Here is a 26,911-nt window from a genome sequence, read left to right as displayed (position 1 = left end):
CATCGTCATCCACTTCATCGTCGTCGTCTTCACCGTCATCCTCGCACTCACCGTCAGTGCGTGACACACCACGAGAATTTACCAAAAGTGCTGCACTTAATAGCAAGAGGACAATGTCTGCATCGGAGGTCCAGGACCGAACTCGTGATTCTAAGCAGATTGTTTCAAATAATTACAAAGGTTTGCCCAGGAGTACTGGCACTCATAAGAGATTCGACATACACGACAGCATCGAGTCCCAAACTTCAGATGCAGTTGCAGCCAATAAACTGAAGAAGAACATCAATGAGTTGAGGACGGAAGGAGCAAACCCCAAAACAGAACAGTCAAACAAGGCAGCTGGTACTAGTAGTGCTTCAAAGGCAAAATCGGATCGTTTACACTCAGAATTGGTGAGTTTTCTATCAAAATACTGTAAAAGTGTAATTTTCACCCATTTCTGGTGACCAAAAACTGGTGCGAAAATAATAGCATGCAACTATTTTTGCTTGTCGTATGTTCCACTAATTAATGTCTTTTGCAGACGTAGAAACACGCAAAATTTATCATACCCGGCTGAGCGCAAGAATATATCCACTTTTACAGTAGATGGCAAAGAATTATACTGTTACCTTTTTAGAAACTTTTTATTAGTAATAACCAGAATACATGATAGGAGTGCCTTAAGCTCACCTTTTGTGATGTTGTTCAGCCTGAAACAACTTCAGTTTTCCAGGTTCTTAATCCATTAGTGTATGGGGTGATTAAATTGACTAAAAATGTGCAAGAGCTGTCACAGTTTTGCCACTTTGTTAGAATGTGATCTTTGCACATAACAAAGCAAACCTAGTTCAAACTTGTGGAAATTTACGGGAATTTGGTGCTCTACTAAAGTAGGTTAAAATGAGAATATGTGAATTTGGAGGAAGATTGGTGGAACACAGTACAATGTAAGTACAGAAATTCTGTCATTCTGTAAAATACAAGCTTGTGAGCAAAATTGGCCCAGCACAAAAAATTGATTGCACAAGGACTTCACTTGTACATATTGACTTTTTCCCCGCAGTGGACTGCAGGAATGAATTGAGTACAGAAAAATGGTTTGTGAGTAAGATGCAGTCACACCAAATGAGTGACCTTGTCACAATCATATTGCACATCGCATTAACCGAGCAATCAATTCCATACCAATATTAGCTTATTAATATTTGATATCACTCGATATGAAATCAATGTATAGAGACCTTGATGTACATCAGAAAATTCTGTGATAAATTGAAAATTTTCAGGCTCTGTCACAGATATTACAATTTCTTATTTGAGAGAGAATACCCTGGTACTGATATGTGAAACTGGGTTGTACTTGTGGGAAAAAATAAGAATCTGTGGAAATGAATGTTCTTATCAATTTAATTTGTAGAGGGAGACTAAGACCCCGTTCACAGTGAGTGAAAGGGCCGGGCTCTGTCACGGGCGAGCCCAGCCTTTATTTCTCTGTAAGCGCACAAAAAGCGAAATGCGGTACTAAAATCGGCCGCGCATTTGGCCAAGCTCTGGAGGTAGTCTCGGCCTTTTCTCACTGTAAACGCAAACTGGGCCAAATGCGGTGCCAGCTTTAGTCTGGCTTCCGGACCCTCTGCCTGTACTATTTCGCTATTCAAGATATTAATGCCCTCAACGTCGAAAATTGGTATAGTTTAAGGTGGTTTTGTTCTGCAGAGGCCTTTGTCGTCGCGGGGCTACGACTTTGTTGCCGCGGAGTCCAGTTGGCAAAGGGTCTGAAAAACAGACTATACCACATTGTGACCGGCGCCCTCCCAATAATAGTGTTTGTTTACAAGCAGAGCGCCACTACAACAAAATATTGAAAGGTTTGAATTAAAAGCCCGGGCCGAGCCCAGCACTGTAAACAAACAAAATTGTGGAGCCGAGTACCACAATTGAGGCCGGGCTCGGCCCAGCCCTGCACTGTAAATGGGGTCAAAGTGAAGAAACCCGCACCTGAATGTTCTTCTTGCGTAGAAAAAAAAAAAAGAGTGCAGAGTGCATTGACCTCCTCTTCATTGCATGGATTGTTTTATACAGTGTTGCTTTGTGGCCTCTTCATAGAGGTGGTGCCCTTAAAAAGTACACACAATTGATATGCAATTCCATTTCTTATTCAAGTTGTTCTTTGTAAACATGGTGTAAAAGATTCATTAGAATTAGCATTAGATAGTAAAGAGAGATATATATTAGATTTTTTAAGGTTTGTGCTTTTTTCAGAAAACAATGATATCTCCCACAGCCACAGGTATGCATATCAAACATATCACACAGGATGCATGTGTCACATTGACTACCAGTAGTACACAAATCTTCTTTGAATTTACTGTTTTGACATGAAGTCCGGAAGAATTACTTGTATCCTTCAGATCAGATCATTATGACTTTGTTGAAAATCTAGCAACAATGATTCTCATGGGAGAAGATGGTGTAAGATATTTACTAAATCATTAACCTGTGACATGATTTGTGTCATACTTTTGTTTACAAACCAGGGGAGTTGTGATGGTATGATATTACCACCTTGTAGGCAATTTGATTTATGTGTGTGATTGTTTTCAGTATTGCTGATTAATGTCCACATTGGCTGAAACTTATGATGTTCTTCTTGTTTTATTTTATTCTATTTATAATGAATCAACTATATGGAGTTACATTGTTTTCCACAGGGGATACATAGGCAAGGGAAGACTTTGTTTGTCTGTTTTTGCTTTCAGAACACATACCAATGAACTATCTATATAGCATGATTGTACTTCTGTGAAGAAAAAGAAAAAACAAAAAATAGTTGGTGGTATTTATAGAATTTATCAAGTATAAACTCTGTGCATGAATTTTGTCTATTATTACCTCCGCCAAGGGAGGAGGTTATGTTTTCGTTACCGTTGGTTTGTTCGTTCGTTCGTTCGTTCGTTCGTTCGTTCGTTCGTTCGTTCGTTCGTTTGTCTGTGTGCAAAATAACTCAAAAAGTAGACAACGGATTGGGATGGAACTTGCAGGAAAGGTTGAGAATGACACGAGTAACAAACGATTAACTTTTGGTAGTGATCCGAGAATTTGGGGGGAATTTATGAAGGATTTTTGATATTTTGGCAGGGAGGGTCGGTGAACTTGGGAGTTCATGCTGCGCGTATTTGAGGTTTGCATGCGCGCACTAAAATGCGTGCTCTAGTTTCTGCTGGGGTTCGGCACGCTGTGCAGCTGAGGGTTTATGACGTAACAAAGGCTTCTATATTGGGAAATCGGCGACTTTCAGCACAGCATGGGTGGAAATATCTCTATGGAAGAACAAGATCAGTGGTGAAAATGATTTGCATGCTTGGCGGAGGTCTGCGCTCTCAGTTGCTTCATGGTACTTGTACATTCAATTTATGAGATAAAAATAGTTTTGATGCACATTCAGTAAATGGTGTATCATCTGTCATTCATACACTGGCTAAAACAAAGTCCTTACCAGGGGTACCTTTTAAATGCTTGTTGAGCAATGACAAAAGCATTTATACAGCGTATGATTTTGTTTCTTCTGTCTCCAGATGTCAAACAAGATCTGGACATACTACCAGGAGAACAAGCAATCTGAACAGCAAGCAATAGCAAAAGAGTGCATGAGGAGTGAACTGGAAGCCTGCATCAGACGTCGCTTTCCGAGTGAGTCGCTTTACATGAAATTTACCTGTAAAATCATGAAATTTTAACAGACATCCTGACCAATCAATAGTGTCCTGCTCTAGATAGAGTCATCATATGGCCGATCATGTATTTAGGCTGTCAATGAGTTACAATGGACAAGTTATTCAAGTGACAGTAAAACAGATGTGATGTTGCAGGGTGGTCCACGAGGGGTTTTAGCATGTCACTGCAACATGCTCAAATTCTTGTGCAACATCCTCTATTCTTGTGCAACATCCTCAAAAGCCAGCAACATGTTGCAACATCCTCAAGAATTTGCAACAAACTCAAAATAAAATGTATTCAAACATGTGAAAACCATGTTCAAAACGTAAGAAATATCAAACTACCTGGTACTTAGATATTTGTGTGCAAAATATGAGAGAACATTGAATGTAAGTAGCACAAAAAGAGATAAGCTGCGAAATGTTGCGTACTATGTGCTTGTAATGTGCGCTCTGTGCACATACAATTTCTGCAGTATTCTCAGTTTCTGAGCTTGCAACATGCTCAATTTTAAAGTTGTGGACCACCCTGATGTTGCAGATTGTGAAATGAAAGCCATTAATACCATCTGTGTGGTGAATATTCCATAGAGTACTGCCTATTGACAAGAATTCCTCGATTTACTTCTATAAAACAAGTCCTGCTGATTTCACTACAAGTTATGAGAGCGTCTTGTACTGTCAAGCAAACTTTTATCTGGAATGGTCAGAAAGCATCCTGTGAAAAGTAATGATTTCTTCTCTGACTGTATGGTATGTGGATCATCAGATGTGAGCAGGGAGAGGTAAGGGCTTAGAAGGATACATCTACAGCGTGTATAAGATAAAAACTTTAATATCAAAAGGTATGTTTTGATATGATATCACATCATATTGTGTCATGTTTTCAGTATTATTACTGGGCACTCATCTGTACAGTGGCGTACGATTTGACAATTTGATGCATTTTGTCAGACAAGGCCCTCAAGTAAAAGCAGTGCTCAACTGGTAGCATTGATATAAAGTCATCCAAGGTGACATTTGATTGGCATTGTTAATTATGTTTCTTATTTGCATGGCTGTGAGGTATTTCATACAGTCTTCCTCACTATAAACATGACCACTTTTGCTTTAAACAGGGTTCCTGTGGTCATAATGGAAAACCTGGAAAAATCATGGAATTCTGAAAATGTTTCTTCAGGCATTGAAAAGTCATGAAAACTGCAGATTTAAAGATATCTAGATCATGGAAGAGTCATGGGAGTTTATAAACTCGTATTTTTTTTTTCTTGTGATCTTCTTTTTTTGCAATGTTATTTTGTTTTTAAGGAAAACATTTCATCAAATGAAATTGGACCAACTCGTTCACTACATACAGTGTGGGTGTGGTACACACACCATAACATTTTACATGGTCATAAGTTATCTAATAGCAATTTCCATTTATTTAACACCAACCACTTAGTTTCTTAAAAAGATTATCTCTGTAAAAAGAGTCCAGTAAGGGCCCTGTTTCATAAAGCTGTTCGTAAAGTTACGAACAACTTACGAGCGACTGGTGATCACTTCTGAAGTGCTATACTTATCAGAGTTTCAATAATTCAGCACAAGAACTGATCACCAGTTGCTCGTAAGTCGTTCGTAACTTTACGAACAGCTTTATGAAACACCCCCTGCAGGGCCCTGTTTCATAAAGCTGTTCGTAAACTTATGAACAACTTACGAGCGACTGGTGATCACTTCTGAAGTGCTATACTTATCAGAGTTTCAATAATTCAGCACAAGAACTGATCACCAGTTGCTCATAAGTCGTTCGTAACTTTACGAGCAGCTTTATGAAACACCCCCTGGATTTCTAAACTTTTACATGGAAAAGATCATGGCAAAGTTATGGAGTTCAAATTTTTTTTAAAGTGCAGGAACCCTGTTGAAATGCTCCCTCCCTGAGGGATACCAGAGATGTTATGTTTTCAGGTTGTCCATCCTTGCATTAATCTTTGTTCATTTTCATATTAACCATTTGTGTGCTTTGAGTGCTGATTGGCACAGAAAACCTCATAGCATTGTACACACTGTCCAAAGTCCCTGGTACAGAAAGGGTTAATCTCAATCTATCCACTCCTCTGTGTACAGACTCTGACCTAATCCTCGGCGGTTCCTCCATGAATGGATTTGGCAGCAAGTCTTGTGATGCTGACCTGTGCTTGTGCCTCTGGGATGTAAGTAGGAACAAAGACAGCGAGTTTTCATCATACCTGCCGTGCTAAAGCCAAAACCTTATCATAAACAAATAAGCCATGCACTGAGAGGCTCTAGTTCAAATTATGGATGACAAGGAAGAGGGAATAATTCGATTTCTGTGTCACCGAGAAATCCATAATTTCACTTGTTGCTTGAAATAGTGCAGGATGTATTTGTTTTATATCCCTCAAATGAAAATATGAAAAGGATAGTAAACTTGTTAAAATTGAATTGTTTACATATTGCCAGGCAAATGAAGAGTGCAATGTGGTTGACATGATTATGGAGCTCTACCTCTAAGGCCAGTACAGATAGCAATTTCATCACAATATGTATTGTCACATTTTTCTCTCTCAACATTTCATCTTCAGCATTGTAGCAATGTTATGTGTGGTCACAGGGCACTATGTAGACCGATCACTGAGCCGGATGTCATTAATGAAGGACAAAGAAATAGTGTTGATAATGTTGAATAGCAAGAACTATGATGGAAAGATACACTTCATGAATCCACGGAAAAGTGTCTTCTGGGATATGATAAGGTATAGAAGACAAGTTTGACCTATTATTCAGACTGGTTGCTTTGAGGGGTATGATACTGAAAGCAAAAGGCCAAGGTAATGCATTATCCAGTTACGCTGCTTCTTCTTCTTCCTCTTCTTCTTCTTCTTCTTCTTCTTCTTTTCTCTCCTTCTCTCTCTCTGTCTATATGTAGAGCGGATGTGTTATAAAAATGTATTTTGCAGTATTTTTGTTGTTATCGATGAGAATCTGTTGTATTTTGTAATCTTTGTCGCCCATTTAAACGAAATACAGATTTCACCAAGCGCATCAAGGAGTGTCCTGCCAACGCTTAGGTCCTACTTACAGAGTAAAATGTGTAAGTATCAAAGGCTTATTTTAAATAATTACTTTACTTTGCTTTAGAAATTTTTTGTTCAAAAATAAAGGGACTAGAATGAAACATCCGTGTTGTCTTAAAAAGCCAAATGCTTTGAATGCTTTTATTTCCATGTACAGTGTGAATAATTTCTGATGTAATCTATCAAAATTATTTATTCTGCATTATTCTTTGCTAAGCTAGGCATGTCCTATGAGTGAATGACTGTGATTTATCGTGACTATGCAACTGTATAGTTTTGATTTTGCAGTGGAAGTATAATTTTTAACCCAATCTTTTTATGTTTATTGGAATGATTATGTAATCATGAGTTGCAGCATTTATTCTCTTTCTCCCTCTTTCAGTAAAAATTGCTGAAGTACGAGTCGGGTCTCCAGTACTTTTATTATAGTGTCGGCTGAGAATGATAAGGGCGCTACGTTGCCACTAAAGCCATAGTGTTCGAGGCACCTTAATGCCCTTCTCATGCTCAGCAGACGATAGGATATCAAAATTAGTGTTTTATGGCAGTGTTATTGGTGAAGAAATAAACAATAGCGCTGTCTTTGAGATCAATTTTAATTTGATCTTGTATTTTATATCTGACTCCCGTCTTCCTCATGCAGCTAACGTCCTCCTAACCAACATGAAGATCATCTTTGCCAAGGTTCCTATCCTCAAGTTCAAGTATCACCACGGGTTTGTATTGAAATCTCAGATTTTCTTTTACATTACATTGCTGTAAAATGAGGAATGTTCGCATGCATTTTAATTTTGCAAATTTCGCAAGAGCCAAGATTCATGAAATTAAAGTGCATGTGAAAGTTCTTGTCTACACTATATGCATTGAATGTTAGAGGCAACTCGTGAAAATTTCATGCCGTGAAAAAGGCCATCAGCTCCAATTCACGAAAATTTCATGCCGCGAACATATCATGTTTTACAGTACTTCCCTCAGAGATGTCTCCCTTGATAGCATTTTTAGCTCACCTGAGCCGAAGGCTCAAGTGAGCTATTGCGATCGCTCTTCGTCCGGCGTCCGTCGTGCGTCGTGCGTCGTCCGTCGTGCGTCGTCCGTCGTCCGTCGTGCGTAAACTTTTTACATTTTCATCTTCTTCTTGAGAACCCCATGACCGATTTTCACCAAACTTGGCAGGTAGCATCCCTAGGGGGATAGGATCTCAATTTGTTCAAATGGGCACCATGGCCCACCTGGGGGGCCCCAGGGGGGCCCAAACACCCTAAAATTAAGGAATCTTTAAAAATCTTCTTCTCTAGAACCAGAAGTGATAGGGCTTAATTGATTCGTTGAGTAAGTACATTGATGACTGTAGTTTCAAGTTTGTTCATGGGGGAATCAGGGGTGCCCCCCTTGGGACCCAGGGGAGGGGGTGGGGAGGGGTCCTAATGGGGCCTAAATTGTACATTTTCATCTTCACTTTGAGATCGCCATGTCTGATTTTCACCAAACTTGGTAGGTAGCATCCCTAGGGGGATAGGATCTCAATTTGTTCAAATGGGCACCATTGCCCACCTGGGGGGTCCCTAGGGGGCCAAACCCCCTAAACTTAAGGAACCTTTAAAAATCTTCTCTAGAACCAGAAGTGATAGGGCTTAGATGATACTCTGAGTAAGTACATTGATGACTGTAGTTTCAAGTTTGTTCATGGGGGAATCAGGGGTGCCCCCCTTGGGACCCAGGGGAGGGGGTGGGGAGGGGTCCTAATGTGGCCTAAATTGTACATTTTCATCTTCACTTTGAGATCGCCATGTCTGATTTTCACCAAACTTGGTAGGTAGCATCCCTAGGGGGATAGGATTTCAATTTGTTCAAATGGGCTCCATTGCCCACCTGGGGGGTCCCTAGGGGGCCAAACCCCCTAAAATTAAGGAACCTTTAAAAATCTTCTCTAGAACCAGAAGTGATAGGGCTTAGATGATACTATGAGTTAGTACATTGATGACTGTAGTTTCAAGTTTGTTCATGGGGTTGGCGGAATCAGGAGTGCCCCCCCCCCCCCCCCCCCCCCCTTAGGACCCAGGAGAGGGCTGGGGAGAAGTCCTACAATACAGTTGTAATGGAGCCTGAATTGTACATGTTCATCTTCTTCTTGAAAACCTCAAGATGAATTTTGACCAAACTTAGCAGGTAGCATCCCTAGGGGGATAGAATCTCAATTCCTTCAAATGGGCACCATGTCCCTCTTGGGGGGGGGGGGGGGGGGACTAGGGGGCCCACCCCCCCCCCCCACATTAAGGAATATGTAAAATCTTCTGCTCTAGAACCAGAAATGATAAAGCAAAGTTAATGCCATGAGTTTGTACATTGATGACTTTAGTTCCAAGTTTGTTAATTGCAGATTCAGATCCAGGACTGCCTGCCCCCCCCCCCCCCCCCGAGTTGAGGGGGGGGGGGGGAGGGATCCATATGCAGACCTAAAGTTTCCAATGTTCTCAGGTAAGAGTGTGCCAGAATGCATGAAAGGTGAAATTGCGATACTCAGGTGAGCGCGTGACCCGCGGGTCTCTTGTTGTTTCATCAGTTTCATCAGAGAAACTAATTTGCAGTTTCATACTATGCTCATCTATTAAAAGGAGAATATGTAAGTCTCTCCAGTTGTAGAAATGATATGTAACACAGTAGTATCTTCCTGGTTACTGTATACGCCATTATATTTTAATAGTGAGTCTAATTTTTCGTGAGTGGTTAAATTTCCCAACAGCGTAGCAGAGTAATGAATTGAGAAATGTATTTGCGTGCATCGCATTCATGTCCAGATCAGCACTGATACTTTTGTGAGATTTGTGAATAGCACCTGGCTTGCAAAATTTGCAAAAATAAAAGATGTAGAACTTACACAGTACTCTTTAGAATCTCCCTCCTTTTTAATTTTGTGGTGACATGTTACATATGGTTTGAAGAGAAATGATATCTATCTATCTATTATTCACTAATTTATCTATTTGCTGATATCTTTTTTATCATGTCTGCCTAGCTATAGTTGTGCATATATTATTTTTGAAGAGTTGTGAGGATTATTGTTTGGAAATTAAAGGACCTTTAAAGGTTGTGAGAGAGTAGTACACATCATTTAAAACCATTGATTTTTACTGATGTCTGACCATTGATTGCTTCCATAAAGTGATTCATATATTTTGATTTGTTATTCTACAGTTGTTATTCTACAGTCCTGTTGTTCTGTCCTGTATGTTTCATTGTACAAGTTGTTCTTATTGTTTCAATGCTTTTGTGTGATTGATTAACAGGGATGTGGAGTGTGACCTCAATATCAATCACCTCACAGTGAGTATAAACAGCAAAGATGACAACTGTCAGAACAATTGGCGTGTTTCTACAGAACTCCAAATTCTGGGTCTGTCGGATTCTATCCGATAGGAGAGCCTATGGAAACGCACCAGTATTGGATTTTTCAGCTTCCGATAGCCACAAAAATTCTGATTATGGTAACCGTCTCATGAGGTAGTTCTTTCTGGGTGAGTTCCCTGTTTCAGCGCTGTGGAAACATGCCAGGTTCAATAATTCGATATAGCTGATGTGAGGTCATGGTATGACCCGGAAGTTTTATCTAAACTCAATCACCATTGACATGATCATGCTCCATCAGACAGTGCCAAACTAGACTGCAAAAACACCATCCAAAACGCAATTGAATCCATCAGTCAGCAAATCATAACAGCCGCCATGATGAAGGTTTATTTTCCTACAATGCACTAGACCAATTTTCCAGACATCCGGTCACATCTGCATACAGGCGTAGAATTGGATTCTAACCGATTATAGGCTTTCTGTGGAAACAGGCCGGGTCTGCATTAGTGTGGTATTTAATTTAGAGTTTACAAAATTCCAGGTCTGTGATATTCTCTTGTGGAAATACACCAATTGTTACCCTTTGCATACAAGATTTCAGTGATTGCCTTAATTTGAACTGAATGTGCCTTGTGTCAACCCGTTCAATACACGATCTTGATATCCCCATAGGATTTGTAAATGTCGCCTCAGGCACCCGGTAGGAGTGGGTAAAATCTTTTGAAAATTGCCCTACCTCATAGGAAGTAAGTTAACTCTGATACCAACTTCCAATTTGACCAGTTACTGTAGCAGCAACAACAATGACAGCAAAACTCCTGAAAGGAACTTGGTCAAAGCCATGTTAGTTGCTGTAATGATATGGTTCTGTCTTCATACATTGGTCCCCTAGTAAAGGGTAGCTGTTTAAACAAGTCTTCAGTCAAAGTCTTTGCCATGTACCATAATGATATAATTTGCTCTGTTAGAACTTGTTGAATACAATTTTTTTTCAGACCTAGAAATGGTATTATCATAATGGTAGAATGTGTTCTCACTTGTTCCTTGTCTAGGGTGTTCGCAATACTGCCCTTCTTCAGTGCTACTCTAAAAGTGAGTATGAAACTATTTGTAATGACACTTATTAATTACCCCTTCATCCTTGACAGGTCTATATCATGAGATGCTTTGCATTAATTGCAGCTGAAAAGAAAACGTGATTGCCATGGTTACAAGCCCGTCAGTAATCAATCAGCTATGACTATGAGAGTTGTTGCTATGGTACTTTTATTTTCTGTTACTTGCAAGTATGGCCAAGCATCTCATGTAATGGGTTCCCATATTTGTTGGTGAAATGTCAATTTTTGACATTTTTCAAACAGCAGGCCCTACTCGTGTTGAAGCACAGATATCAGAGTGAAATGATGCAGTTGTTGGAGCTGGGTGCTTCAAAGTGTCCTTGTCTTGGGGCAACGAATGCTCACTGTTAGGCAAGAAAAATGAATTGGCACCAAATGTCCATTTGTGCAAGTAGGAGAAACATCTTTGTAAGACCTTGTTTAATTGTTTATAGGAAAGGGAGATATTCATCATTCCACATTTGCTTTGTTTTTATTGTTTTGTTGTCTTTTTTTGTTTCTTTAACATCATTTGTCTTTTTGCTTTCTTATACACTTAGATTGTTATTTCTACATATACTCATATACTGGTGTCATTCATTCAGTTTTGTTGATGATGTATTGAACAATGAGATTTTTATTTTTACATATACTGGTGTCATTCATTCACTTTTGTTGTTGATGTATTGAACGATGAGATTTTTATTTCTACATATACTGGTGTCCTTCCATCATTCATTCATTCATGGAGTCATTCTATCCAATGTTGCTCCCCAGTGGACTGGCGTGTGGCACCCCTCATCCTCATCATCAAGCAATGGGCCAAGAGTCGGGGGATCAACGATGCCAGCCAGGGCACGCTGTCCTCCTACTCCTACGCCCTCATGATCATCAACTACCTCCAAGGTCAGTTAATGGTCACTTCACTGTGGGCATGGCTGGATTTCTGACCATCAGAATAATGAATGGAGATCACAGAGCTGCCAACTATTATATTTTCAGTGACCTTTTTTTTCATATTCAAAGTAAGATGATACAACTTTGAAATGGAAACAAAAAAATGTCTGAAATTCTGTTAGTTTGCTTTGCATTTTTTTTTTTTTTGGGGGGGGGGATATGTGACAGTGTACAGTTTTTACATTTTATTCAAGCTGCATATTTTTTTTCCTGAATTTTGGCTGAATTTCTGACCATCAGAATGATGAACAGAGGTCACAGAGCTGCCTAATATTATACTTTTAGTTATTTTTTTTTTCATATCCAAAGTAAGAAAATATGGTTTTGAAATGAAAATTAAAAATGTATGAAATACTGTTAGTTTGCTTGGTGAATAGCATTCTTTGAACATTTGACAGTATACAGTTTTCACATTTGTTGCAACAAACTGCATATTTGTGCCTGATTTTGATGCATGTGAATGCTTCCTGCAGCATGTCAATTAAATCTATATATAGTAGAATCTTACAAACATTCCTTCATATCTGAATGGTGCAGTAGGCAGTGGATAATAATGTTGTTTGTCTGTGTAGTGGCGTATTCGGTCAAGTGCTGACTATACCTACTGCTCTACACACTGTATACTGGACATGAAGGAGACGCACAACGATCTGCTGGGAGGGCAAAAGAGAAGGGTGAGGGAAGAATGGTGTATCTCTTCATCACTTGACGTTAAAGTGTTTGATGTACACTGTAACAGTGTATTCTAAAGCTGCCATTCTGTGTTTCCTGGTTTGATTTCCAGTGGGATGCAAACCTCCTGTCCTCTCTTCACTACAGTCTGTGCAGTCGGTAAGTCTACCTCTTCTTTTAGTTACGTTCAGATGGTGATCCTTAAAGGACAAGTTCACCTTCATAGACATGTGGGTTGAGTGAATGCAGCAATATTAGTAGAACACATCAGTGAGAGTTTGAGCAAAATCGGACAGCCCGTTCAAAAGTTATGAATTTTTGAAGTTTCTGCGCAGTCACGGCTGGATGAAAAGACTACTATAGCTTGTGATGTCACATGAGTACAACGATATAAAGAAAGAATAAAGCAAATTCAATGTATTTCCATTTTTCTCGCATAACAAAAGAACACTCGACTTCTCTCTTTCAGAAGGCAGGGGGAATGATATTACCCTTAACATACGTCAGTAGCAAGTCGAAGAAATTTGCACTTTATTCAAAAAGTAAAGTTTTGTAAAATTCTCTTTTTGTTTTCCTTATATGGTTGTACGCATGTGACATCATACACTGTAGTAGTCTTCTCATCCAGCAGTGACTGCGCAGATACTTAAAATATTCGTAACTTTTGAACGTATTGTCCAATTTTCTTCAAACTTTCACTGATGTGTTCTACTAATATTGCTGCATTCTCTCAATCCTTATGTATATGAAGGTGGACTTGTCCTTTAATCTCTAGTATAGCTATCTTCGAGGGTAAGCTCTAGCCCCCTAACTTCGACACGTGTTCACACGTCGAAGCTTTTCTTCGAAGGTAGCTATCCTCAAGGACAGGGGCGGATCCAGGAATTCCGTAAAGAGGGGGCGCGTTTACAAAATTAAAGGGGGGCGCATGCACCCCTCCCCCATTTTTTTTCTTTTTATTTCTTTTGTTTCAACAAAAAATAAAGGGGGGGGGGCGTGCGCCGGTTGCGGTCCTCCCTGGATCCGCCCCTGTCAAGGATACGTCCACTTTTACTGGAAATGCTTTCTGTAACATAATTATGCCAAATCACACTACTGAAAGATAGAGTCAACTTATGCTAATGTGGGTATGGCCTTCAGTGCTGTATTGTGTCCTAGTCGTCCAGATGAATCACGAAGTTGAAGACAGTATGACCTCATGTCAGCAAACATCCTCTTGAAAATCATTTCTCTTCTGTTCATCTTGTCATCGTCTAACCAGGGTGACGATCTGTTCAAGATGCCAGCAAATATACGCCACTACGTGCATAGGCTGTACGATGGAAGGAAACCTCGCAATGCCAACCAGTCTAGGAATACTCAGGGTCTCTTCTCACTACTCAAGGTACGTCCTCATCCCCAAATCTGCAATTTCTTGGGTGGTAGGTTAGAGTTTTTGAGGATATTTAGGCTGTATCGTCACCCTTTGCTGGGATCCATACTAACTAACCATCCTGATATTCTTGACAAGTAACATTTTTATCATTAGTGTCTGTGAGCCAGAAATTTGATATAAACAAGTTTGATGAAATCTTATTGTCTGTGAATGCATATGAAAAACTTACTGTGCTGTGATTGGACAAGAAAGAACCTGACATTCTATCTGCCATTGACAAGCAATCACACACCCGCTATCTGTTGTCTAATGGATATTGGACGCAATAATCTTTTGAGTTGTATTTGCCCCTAGAGTTTATGTGTGACACCATGTTCAATTTCCTTTGCAGGATTTTTCTATCAATGAAAGACTAAGAAGTCAGTGAACTTTTCCAATTGTGATTTTGGCTCGTGGGCATTGAATATGAGATACATGTATAAACTAGAAAAGCACTCTGAGAGCAAAGACCTCCGCCGTGCAGCTACTTTCCAATGATGATCTTGCTCTTCCATAGAGATCAGTAATTTCCACCCATACGTATGCATGCTGAAAAATCGTCCGATTACCCAGTATAGAAGCCTTTGTTATGTCATAAACCCTCAGCTGCATGGCACGCCTCGCCCTAGCAGAAACTAGAGCACGCACTTTAGTGCACGTATGAAAACCTTATAAATGCGCAGCTTGAACTCCCAAGTTCATTGACCCTTCCTGCCAAAATATAGAAAATCCTTCATAAAATCCATAAAAATTTCCGGATCACTACCAAAATGTAATCATGTGTTCCTTGCGTCATTCTCAACCTTTCCTGCAAGTTTCATCCAAATCCGTGCACAACTTTTTGAGTTATTTTGCACACAGACAAACAAACAAACAAACTAACAAACAAACAAACCAACGGTAATGAAAACATAACCTCCTCCCTTGGCGGAGGTAATAAATTATATTTTAAGGTCAGAATTGTGAGGGAAAATGACAAAGTCCTGAAGTGCGTAAATATATTGATTACATACTAATTTTTAGACCTGAATTTTGAGTTTGTTGTTACAAAAATTTGTTATAACCATGTTCATTTCAGCACGAGTGCACTGTATACCTACAGCAAGGCTCAACATCAGCGTTGGCCTGGGGCAACCAGAAGTAGTAAAGATATGTTTTGGTGGCCTGATCAGGCCACCAAATTTTATTGTCGGACCACGAGAAGAAAAAGTTAGTGTCAAGCCTTGCCTACAGTGATCCCTTTAATCCTGGCATGAAAATGAAAATCTGCCAATATTGGGGTAGTAACAATAGCAGGGCCCTTTCCAGAACATTTGTGTTAACACTGAAGAGACTCAACTTACAATGTAGTTGACCTATATATAAATAAGGCCATATTGATAAGTGATGTCTGAGTATCATCAGTCCGTTTGTTTGTTTGTTTGTTTGTTTGTTTGTTTGTTTGTTTGTTTGGTTTTTGACAAACCCCCTTGTGACAAAGTTTTCATTCACCTCCTCCCCTTCTTGACAGGGTTTCTTTGAATATTATGCCAAATTCCACTTTGAGAGCACAGTGATCAGCGTTCAGCAGGGCGACTGCTACTCCCGTTTTCTCATCTCGCCAGACCACCCAGGTTGGAAGCAGAGATTTATCTTCATCGAAGGTGAGCTCTCCAGGGATCCTGACTGTCTGAATTGTGACCTCACAATAGTCTTTGATGCATTTCTGTGACAACTCTCTGCCTGATTGGCCACACTGTGATTTGTTGTTGAAGATCAGTATTTGGGAGAACCAATCAAAACAGCTGATAGTCCCAAGATTTATTATTTAAAAAAAAAAAAGAAGCATTGAGCATTGAGAATTAAGGGTTTCTGGGACGAACACTGAACTAGGGCTTTCTATAGCTTAGTCGGTAGAGCACCAGGCTAGCAATCCGGAGGTCTCGGGTTCTAATCCTGATGGAATCCCATTTTCTTTGCTCATTTTTCCACTAATAAAAAAAACCAAAATGGAAAACAAGTCTTGTGAAAAAATGACAGTAAAGTCGTATTCTGTATGTAGTGCAGTATTGATTGCCCCTGCTATTACAATAATAGCAACCACACTTATTGTCTTATGTCTTCTTTGATCTTTTTCAATTTCAGTTTATTTTCATATTTCTCACCAATACCACTGAAAAAGATATACGATTATAATATAGTAAAATATACAAGGCATAAATTAGATGAAACTTCACCAGAATATACAGCATTAAAATGTCTAGCTCTAATTGAAGCCAGGTCAAAATTGGTGTTGTGTGTCTAGGATGAGCATTTGATGATGCTATTCAAGAGAGCGCTTCCTACATGTGTCAAAACTGTCAATGAATATCATCAACGAAAATATCATATCACATGACTGTAGTGTTGGATTGTGTGATATAAGAAGTTCAAGTTCATAGGATGATTATGTGTGTTCTTCAAAGTATGACAATATCACATCTTGACAGGGATGGACTTCAGTTCATCGAGTACCATGTAGAGATGGCAAGCACATTTATAACTCTTATAATGTCAGCAGACTTGATGTCAGCTTCTAAATCTAACACAATACTTGTATACAAAAACTTGTTTGAGTAAATAATAACATTAGAGAGAGGGCTTTCTTCTGAATTTCTTCTCATTTGGAACCCAAAGAAGTCAAACTGTCCATCCAAAAGCTGTGAAAGTCAAATCTTGTGTTGTTTTGTATGATATGAGCAGGATGACCTCATTCACTCAGTAGCTATTGTCAGCAGTATGGTGCTTTTTCCTAACCACTGTAAGTTTTTCAAAGCTTACTAGCAAGAATAAGATGTTTGTGTGCCTGTGAATTGTAGCAAGAGTTCGCACACTTATTGCAGTCGCAAGCGTTAGCACATTCAGCAAGCGCTTGCGCATTCAGCAGACGTTTGCACATTCAGCAAGCGGTCGTGCAACACATGATACAAAATACAGTGTATTGCTCGGCCACTAACAACAGCAGCCTATGGGGAATCGATACATCAGTGTGTGCATTTTGTTCAGTACGCTCTTGTATTGTGCAGTGAAAATTGAGCGCGCAAGGATATGCGTTTTTTTATGCACTGCTGAAATGTCCTCTAGAGATAATAATTGTATTTATGGTTCCCTCTTTTTCTCCACATCTCTGTCAACACTACACAGAGCCGTTTGATGAGATCAACACAGCCCGCTCCGTCTTCGACTGGTCTCGTTTCCGTCAGATCGTGGAGGCCTTCGAGGAGACCCACAAGTTGATTCTATGCAAGTCGGACAAACTCGACATCAGCCACATCGTCCACCCCAGATGATTACCGCTTCCACCCCGCCCCGCCCTGCCTCGCCCCGCCTCGCCCCACCCCATGGCTGGTACTCCTGCAATATGCACTGAAGAGACACACCATTCTTCCCTCGTCCTTCTCTCTTGCCCTCCCAGCAGATCATTGTGCGTCTCACAGTACGTCTGTCAGTGTGTCAGTCTCTCTGTGTGCACCTGCTCCCCTTCCATCTTTCTCTCTGGCTGGCTGGCTTTGTGTATGTACGTACTCAAGCATGTACACATAACGTATGTATGTATGTATGTATGTATGTATGTATGTATATGTGTATGTGTGCATGTATGTGTGTATGTATGGATGTGTATGTATGTAGGTATACATACATCTATGTATGTATGTGTGTCAGTCTGTGTCTCCACTGTGGTTGTTACTAGAAGGACATCGTACCTTGAGGGTGAGTGCAACTCAGCTTGACAATTCTTGACTCCAGAATATTTTGTATCTTAAAGTATTTCCATTGATATGTTTTCGTGCATGTCAATCTTTTTTAAAACCAGCTTTGACAATGTGACTGCTGCTAAAACTTGCTGTTCTGTGATTAAACTGTGAGAGACAATGCAAATTCTATCGTGGTGTGACCATATATCAAGAGTCGAGATGTAGCTATATTATCACTTTCATAGATATATTATGCAAAAGTTTGGAATATAGAGTATTCTATAAAATGCCAAATTTTCTTCCTGTCAACGGTAGTAAGAAAAAAAACGCTGGTTGATTGTAGACTTGATAGGGGGAAATATTGGGGCAAAAGGGAAAACACAATGGAAAAAAAAAAAAAAAAAAAACCAGAATGAATTGTTTGTTTATGTCAGTGTATGTGCTGTAATAATATTCAGCTGAACTAATCTCAGAGGATGTTTTGGACGTTCATGTCGATGTACGTTGTAGAGTCCTGCACAGTGCAGGGCCATGCCATGGTACGCGTCCGTAGAAATTTGAGATATGTATATTGCAAGTATGCCATGATGCCAGCGTGTGTACAGATCTTAAGAGGATTATAGAATAGATTTTGTGGGACCACTGATGAGTTGTATGCATAATGACATTCCTTGCCCTTTTGGCAAGATTCACAAATTTTCTGTTAATAGATCCATGCAGAATAATTAATATTTCTGCCCAAGTAGAAATGATTCATCCCCAGAGAAGTAACTTGGTAATGACATATTGGACTGTGCTGCCATGTATGCAGAAAATAATCAGTATTTGATATAAAAAGAAAAAGTCATACAGCTAAGATAGTCAAGAGGTATTACATGAAGATAAATAGCTGAAGATTTTATCATCAATGCTTTTTGATATAATAAGAATTCCTGTATTGCTTTTTTTTTTTTTATGGCCTAGTAGCATAAACTTTATTGTTGTGAGATATTTACCATTTGAAATGGTCAGTGGTGAGCACTTCCTTTTTGTATTCTTTTAGTGGAAATTTATTAGTTTACATTCTGATACTTAATAGATTATAGACTTTGAACTGAATGTAAGTTTTATGCCAGAGCCTTATCGCATGATATGGTAATATCCCAATTATGACGCAAGACAATTTCCTTCTTTTTTTTTTACTGATATGTGAGAGCCTTATTACATGAAATCATCCAAACATCCCAATCGTGATGCAACATGATTTCCTTTCTTTTTGTTGTTGGAGAAAAAAAAATCATGTCATTGATTCATTACATTTAGCATTTCTGATTAACTCAGTCATAACCATTACCTCTGGCAAGCTTCCGGAATGTTGGTGTTGATAGCATTTTAGAGGGCCAATTGGTGTTTTCTTTTTTTCACCACCAAGAGCGCTTGATTTAATTTAAACAAATTGGCACTAATTCATTGTTTTGTTCGCTGCATTTCGTAACTTGCTGTGTCTCTCAATGTTGTGGCCCTTATATGTAAACCTTGCCATTTTCTATAAGATTTTGACTGAAGAAGAATGTAGGCTTGATATTAGAAATGCATGTACCTAATGTCAAATCAAAGTAACGATGCTTGTAGCAAGGAGAAGTGTGTGCACTCCCTTCATTTCTTTTCGTCAGATGTTTCAGAAGTGTAATTCTTCTCTATATTCAAGTATAGTTCGAAGAAATAGAGTTAAATAAAGCAGAGTACAAAATTTTGGAAGTTAGATCTAAATTGGGCAATATTGTGAAAATTGATAAATTTTAAAGTTTCACCAAAATTGGACATTAAGTGAAAATTAGTAAAATTCTAAGGTTTGACATGTTTTCATGGAACAGTGATATTAGTTGCAATCAATTATGCAAATTAGCAGAGGTGATGATGTCATGGTCTGGCAATCTCCCATTGACCTCTCTACAGTCTTCACTGATTTTTATGCCTCTGCCAACGAAGTGGCCGGAGGCATTATGTTTTCGGGTCGTCCGTCCGTCCCGTTTTGTTTTTGTCGATATCTCAAGAACCGTGTGGTGGTTTTACATCAAACTTGGTATGAGGGTATATCCTGGGTGGATAATACTTTGTTTGGATTTTAGGGTCACAGGGTCAAAGGTCAAAGGTCACAGGTTATTTTGTGAAAAAAAAGGTTGAAAATTCATGTTTTTCTCCATATCTCGCAAATGGTTCAAGGTATCTTCATGGAACTTAGTATATATGCTTGTTCCAATGGGCAGTGGTTATCTAGGGAAGTTGGGGGTCATGGTTCAAAGGTCAGGGGGTCAAAGGTCAAGGTCAACTCCTCAAAATATCACTACTTTCCTTATATTTATGCAATGCCTGAAGGTTTTTTTGTTTTTTTTTTAACTTGAAGTATACATGTATTACCCAATATATATTCTGTGGGAAGTTTCTTGCCAAAAGGTCAAAGGTCAAAAGGTCAAAGGTCAAGTGAAAGTGCTGAATTGCACTTTTTCCTCCATATCTCAAAAGTAACTCAAGGTATCATCATGAAACTTAGATATTTATGCATGTTCAACCTAACAGTGATTCTCTTTGGAACTGTGAGGTCAAAGGTCAAAGGCCAGGTTTAGATAATGCTATTTTCCCATTTGATACTGAAATTATACTTTTTCTCAATACCTTGAAAATTACTCAATGCATAAACTTATAAAAGGGTCAAAAGTCAAGTAAAAATCATCAGTTCCCCAAATACCTGCGCTCTGACATTTTAATCATTCATCCAATTGAACCTAGTTCTAGGAAAGTGAACATTCAGCACATTTGTGGCAAACCTGTCATTTTAATATTTTGCCAATTGTGTGAAACTGTCATCACACATTGTCAAGACATTGTACTATAGACCTATTAGGAGAACCATACATCATGGCGGAGGCATATCAGTCGCCGTAGCGATATATCTAGTTTTTTTTTATTGTTAATGAAATATTCCTGTTGGTCAGATTATTGTTATGTTGAAATAGATATTTCGTGTACAAACCAGTGGATACACAGTATGTTGTGTGGGATAATGATGTCATCACCCTGTCTGCAACTGTATGTGCCGTATATTCGGCTGGGTTTTTATATTCGCAAATTTGGCCAGTCAGGTGATATTAGCAAATTTATGAACACCCTAAAATAACTCTGATCCTCACATGAATGCGTCTTGCACATGTACATTTCTCCATACATTACTGTACTCCGTTTTCACAAATTTCGCAAAATTGTCGGGAAGTCTTGGTTCGCAAAAATTAAACTCGCTTGATGTATGGTGTAGACAGATTACACTAAGATACATGGTAGTGACCAGTGTCACTGTTTGATGAAAACATGAAGTATTGTTATTTCGAATGCTTTTTTATTTTACCGTATTCATTAATATCCGCACGTTCATGGTCAGCAATGCACTTTCAGGAATTCTAATTTGTCTCAAGGAGAGTTGATTTCAAATCCCCCAGGCGAATCCAAGAGTCTATCCATCATTCCATTTTTTTCAATATTCATGCAAAGTCCACCTCGAGAGCTATCATTCCGCACTGCACACGTCCTCTTCCGTTAAAACGACTCTCGTATGCACAATAAGTAGCTCAGTTACATAATGTGTTTGCTGTTACTTGGCATTTTGGACAAAATTTCACTACTGTTCCCTCCTTTTTACTAGTGGAATGAGGGTTGAAGAATACAGACCCTTCAATTGTAGACTCGTTTCGTTTTAAGGCTGTGTGTTAATGAGTCTTTGATTGATAGGCCATGTACCCGTAGTGTGTTTTTCAGTCACTTATTTCTGTTTCTTTGTGTCAGCTTGCTCTAAGCAGGAGGAGGTGATATATGTGAATAATATGTGGTAAAGAAGGCGTGGTTTACGACAAATTGATTTATATAAGTATATCTGAGCATCACCTCTACAAAATAGGGTGTGGTCAGGAGATGTTGCACATTTGCAGATGTATGAAGAGATATATCTCAGAGAGATATATTATGATTATTTTCTATGGCACATCACCTCAGCTAACTTGCCGAAAGAGAATTATACCTGAAATATATACGCAGTATTCATCTATATCTGTAATGCAAGATATTTCAATTGTTTCTCTCCCCTGCCCACCCCCACCCCCCAAAGGGGATGAGGACATCAAGAACAATAAACAGAAAACAAAACTGAGATCAGCAAAACGTTTGTCATGTACTGCTGCTTGGAAAGATAACTCTTAGGAAATATTTTGTATACATTTAGTCAGTCAGTGACATTGCAATTTCATAGATAGACATCTCTGAGACAGATGGGTGGGTTTTGTTTATCCTTTGAAGTTGCAATGGGGGAAAAATGGGAGAAAACTAAAATAACAAAAGAGCTCAGGATGGGGTAAGTAGTGATTTGGTACATGCAGGGTGGTGAGTATTATCTCTTACCATCTTTTGTTTATTTAGTTTTTTAAATCTGTCTTCTTCTCTCCTTTTCTGTTCATTTTCTTTGTCTTTTTTTATTGCTGTGGGTGACCAACAGTGTATAATCTCGGCTGAGAGCCAGAAATCCATTATCACAACTTTTTTTTTTTTTGGGGGGGGGGGGGGGGGCGGAGAGTATTGAGTTCTTGGTATCACATTGTAGATCTTGCTCTCCTTTACATAATGGTGTCAATTTTAAATCACTTTCATTTTTAGTAAAATGTTAAAAATCACTACCACAAGGGTACTATCTTACCCAATATTTGGAACATTGCTTATAAATCTAGCCACTTATGATTGAGTAAACTTTTTGTTTCATGAAAATTGACTGTTTCATCTTTATTTATGCTCAAATCCTACAATGTGATAGCACCCTCTGATTCTCAGCTGACAATATTTCTGGTTGATAGTTACGTACTTGATCATCTCATATGAATTTTAGTGGCATCACCTTGTTTGTGTTTTTTCATTTCTTTTCGTGAATTTGGTCAGGGCTAGCTCCAAGACATTCCGGACTTTTAGGCATACATGTTGTAAATTCAAGTTGTGGATCATCAGGATTTTAATGAAGGGATTGTATAGTTGTGGTGTAGACCTAACTTCAGGTTTCTAACATTTTTGGTGAGATAATGAATCACCTCGTATGAAATATGAAAGAGAATGTAATTCCTAGAGGGATTCAACGTTTGTTTGATGAAAATTGGTTTTGAAATGGCTGAGATATCCGAAACAAAGCAATCCCAATAAAAGATGGTACCCACCTTTTATTAGGATCGCTTTGTTTTACTTTGTTTTTGGATGTCTCAGCCATTCCAAAACCAATTTTCGTCCAATAAACTTTGAATTACTCTTAAAATGGATTGCTCTGTATTATTTCACAAGTGTTTTTTTTTTTTTTTGTATCTTTCAAAAAGTTATAAGCCCAATCCTCATCCTCACCAACACTATACCATCCCTTAAGAGGCAGAAATGTGTTGCCAATTTTTTTTTTTTTATCAAGAGTGAAAGGAGCCAGCAGTTTGCAGATGAAACATGATGAGATTGATCAGTAGTATTTTGTTGTTTGGTTGTTTTTTTTTTTTTTTTCAGTTAAAGTTATAAGCTATGCAAATACAGGTGCCATCACTGTCGGTAACTTCACCTGTTGCACCAGCACTTCAAGTCTTGCTGACGTGAAAGTAAGAATGAACCTGATGTTTTGCACAATTTACAATAAAGGGAGGTGCAGTTAACTAGACATCTGAAGTCACAGTAGTGCACTAGTATGAGTGCAAGCAAATAGAAATCTGAAATTCAAGCTTGTATAGAGAGTAAAAGTTATGCTCTGTGAGTCCTTACAGTCCCCAGCGAAAGAAAAATGAGCTTCATCTTTTTTTGCTGCAGGGTGAGAGAGCAGCTGATTGATGGGTTGAAAAACGCTCTTTCAATTATTTTCTTGTGTATTTTTATGTTTGTATGTTTTTGTGGGCGTGAATCTGTGTGTGAGTGGGTGGGTAGTTGTGTAAACCAAAGAAATCCATATATCAGGTTGATTTATATTGTAAACCTCAAAAAGTCAATGTGTGGGTCTTGCTAGACGTTTGTTGATTCCTTCTTTATACTTCAGAATAGATTTTGTCAAAATTGGCTCTGCTTAAGCTGTGAGTTACTACTGTGCCAAATTGTCGCATTAATCTAAAGTGGGTGTGTTTGTGTATCAATGTCTCTAGATCTTGGACTACCCCCCCCCCCCCCAATTAGATTACTACCAAATTTTAATGATCTGTTCCATGTGTCATTATTATCTTTCCCTGAAAATTTCATTTGAATCTGTTCATTTTTTGAATTGTTATTTTGCAAATAAACAGACAAACAAACCAATGCTGGCAAAATTATGACTTTTTTGAGGGAGGTACACACTGTATGTCAAAAAAAAAAAATTACAACAGGACTCTCTGCAATGATAACTTTAAAAAAAGTGAATAAACCCAAATACAATTTCAAAGTATGAAACTATAAGGTATTACCCACGTCTTGCAGAAAACCCCAGTGGTCAAAGAGAAATGAGGGTTTCTGTAGAGCACGTCAGGAATCCCTTTCCTCCAAGTTCTGTCCATTGTGTTCACACACAAATATGCAGTTCAAAGAACATCCAAGTGCTAAACTTGGAAGATTCACATCCACGACATGCTTCACGATTCACATTTCTCTGTGACCACTTAGCCAAATTGAATGGGTTGTTTTTTAATTTTGCAAAATGTTGGTAAGATGTTAGATTTTTTGACCCTGAAATAGCATTCAGGCAGTTTAATTGTACTGGAAGCTATCAATGCAAACATCTGATTGTAATTTTTGGGGGGACATACTGTTTGTAACTATAATAAGGACATGGCAATTAAATGTAGGACCATAACTGCCCCCCTGGAGATGATAGTATGCTGGCCCATAGCTGCAATGGGCCACAAACTCTCAAAATCAAGCAAATGTCCAACATTTATGGGATTTCTGACCCATTTCCCTTTCAACCAACCAAAACCCAACCTTCCAAGACTTGTCACAGGTGCTCTATAGAAAGCTTCTGCTTCAGTTTGTTGAAAACTGTCCCTGTTGGGCACACAAATTTGTTTAATGACCCACTAGTCATAACCCATGGCATGGAATTGGCATGGAAGGGTCGAAATATTTGCATACTAGTTTATGCAATGTGATGCTGGTTTAAAACTAAAGATATAGAAATATTTTGTGTTCCAGACTTTCTCAGTGTAGCCTTACACCGTCAATAGTATTGTAATTTTAACAATGCTGTATATTCCAGGGAAATTTTATGAGGGAAAGACTATCAAGGTACATATTCATAGTTTTGTTTTTGTGTTTGTTTGTTTTTTCCTAAAATGAACAGTTTACCAGTATTGGTAGACCACAAATCTTCAGCCAAGCATTGTATATGTGGCTTAAAGTGCTGAGTAAATGAAGAAAATTCTTCATGTTCAAATGTTTTTGGTTTGGTGGTTGTTGTTGGAGGAGGGGTTGGGGCGTGGAAGAGCTTTCCAGATTTTTACTCTGTCTTGCATCTTGTAGATGTAATGATGTGAATTTAACTTATATCAAAGTGCAGTGAATAATGCGTTCCCTCATTAAGGATTTCATTAAAAACTGCACAAAATTGTGAACTTTTTCATGGTATATGTAGCTATATCTGCTCGTCAAATTCTGGTTAGGTCAAGGACAAATATCAAACCACCATGACAGTTGATAACATGAGAAAACTACTTTTATATTTTTTAATTCACAGAGACGAGCAGTACAGTGAATCTGCAATGCTGATGTAGCATCAACATTTTATCCATTTTCTCATGGCATTGCAAAATAATTACAGCTGGGTTTTTTTTTTTTTTTCCATGATGGTACATGTATCAGGGAACATCAGTTTATACTCATCAACTTCTGATATTAAAGCTGCCGTTCAATAAAACCCAAAGCAGGAGCATTATGTGATAAGCCCTTCCCCATGTGTCAATATCCTGTAAGTTTTTCATTCATTCATTGTTTGTTGTCAAGGACTAGTATATTGCATTTTTAAAAATCTCGGCGCTACTTGCATTGAGTTTTTGCATTATGTTTTGCCTTGTTCTATCCGTGCTATCCATATGAACTGGACAGCTTAACAATCAGACATTAGTACATCTCTGTCTTTTTCTCAATCTATCTATTTATCAATCTATCAATCACTCACTCACCACAGTGAATGAATGATATTTCTTTGTCTTTTATCCTGTCTCCCCAGGATTATTTTACGACAATGTCTTACCACTGTCGTCCCTGCATTAAGTCTAGTCAACAGACTGAAGAATTAGCTTTAATTCCAGCGATATTCAACTTCTGTGTTAGTATATGACTTAAAGCCAAAACATAGTTCTCAGAAGGGCTCATAATTCATTTTCCACCATTTGGAATTTGCTTGCAATACATTGAAAGGGTCTACCAAGAAACTTGTCTGGCTGAAGTGATTTGCCAGGACAATAAGTTGGGATATCAAAAGTATAGAATAATTTCGATCATATGCATATGGTTTTTATTCCTGAAGTGCCCTCTCTATTCATTGTTGGGTGGGTAGAATGTTATGTAATGATCAATTGTTCCCGAGCAATTATGTTTTCAAACAAGCTGGGTGCGATTCCTTTTAAGGGCATAAAATCAGTGTATAATGCTTTGGCTGGAGTTGTCGATTATTGATAATAGATTATGAAAAAATATGTAGCAACCACGATAGGGTATGCTCTGAGACCATAGTATTGCTGGAGAACCTCTTTGGCTAATATTTTGCATTTTCATTGTTATCCTACTGAAATCGTGTTACTGTAAAAGTGGATATTTTTGCGCGACAAGTTTTTTGTGCTTGGCCGGGTAAGAAGAGTTTTGCGTGTTTTTAATTGCTCGGAATCAAGGTATCATGTACTGGAACATATGGCATGCAAAAATATTTGTGTGCTTTTAT

General features: G+C 38.6%; 1 protein-coding gene across 1 annotated transcript; it reads left to right on the top strand.

Annotated features, from left to right (window-relative positions):
* The first annotated feature begins 113 nt into the window (after nt 1-113).
* LOC139717083 (poly(A) RNA polymerase GLD2-like) lies at nt 114-16,047 on the top strand. Its single transcript, XM_071628591.1, has 11 exons — nt 114-392; nt 3,558-3,672; nt 5,811-5,896; nt 6,735-6,798; nt 7,425-7,497; nt 10,066-10,102; nt 11,179-11,218; nt 12,001-12,129; nt 12,965-13,011; nt 14,114-14,236; nt 15,777-16,047. The coding sequence occupies exons 1-11, from the start codon at nt 114-116 to the stop codon at nt 15,975-15,977; spliced, it is 1,194 nt and encodes a 397-aa protein (XP_071484692.1). The 3' UTR covers nt 15,978-16,047.
* The last annotated feature ends 10,864 nt before the right edge of the window (nt 16,048-26,911 follow it).

The sequence above is a fragment of the Diadema antillarum genome, unplaced genomic scaffold (genome assembly GCF_040938485.1).
Source record: "Diadema antillarum isolate AM-2024a unplaced genomic scaffold, OU_Dant_1.0 scf00000071, whole genome shotgun sequence".
NCBI classification, from domain to species: Eukaryota; Metazoa; Echinodermata; class Echinoidea; order Diadematoida; family Diadematidae; genus Diadema; species Diadema antillarum.
This window is presented reverse-complemented; position numbering and strand designations above follow the sequence as displayed.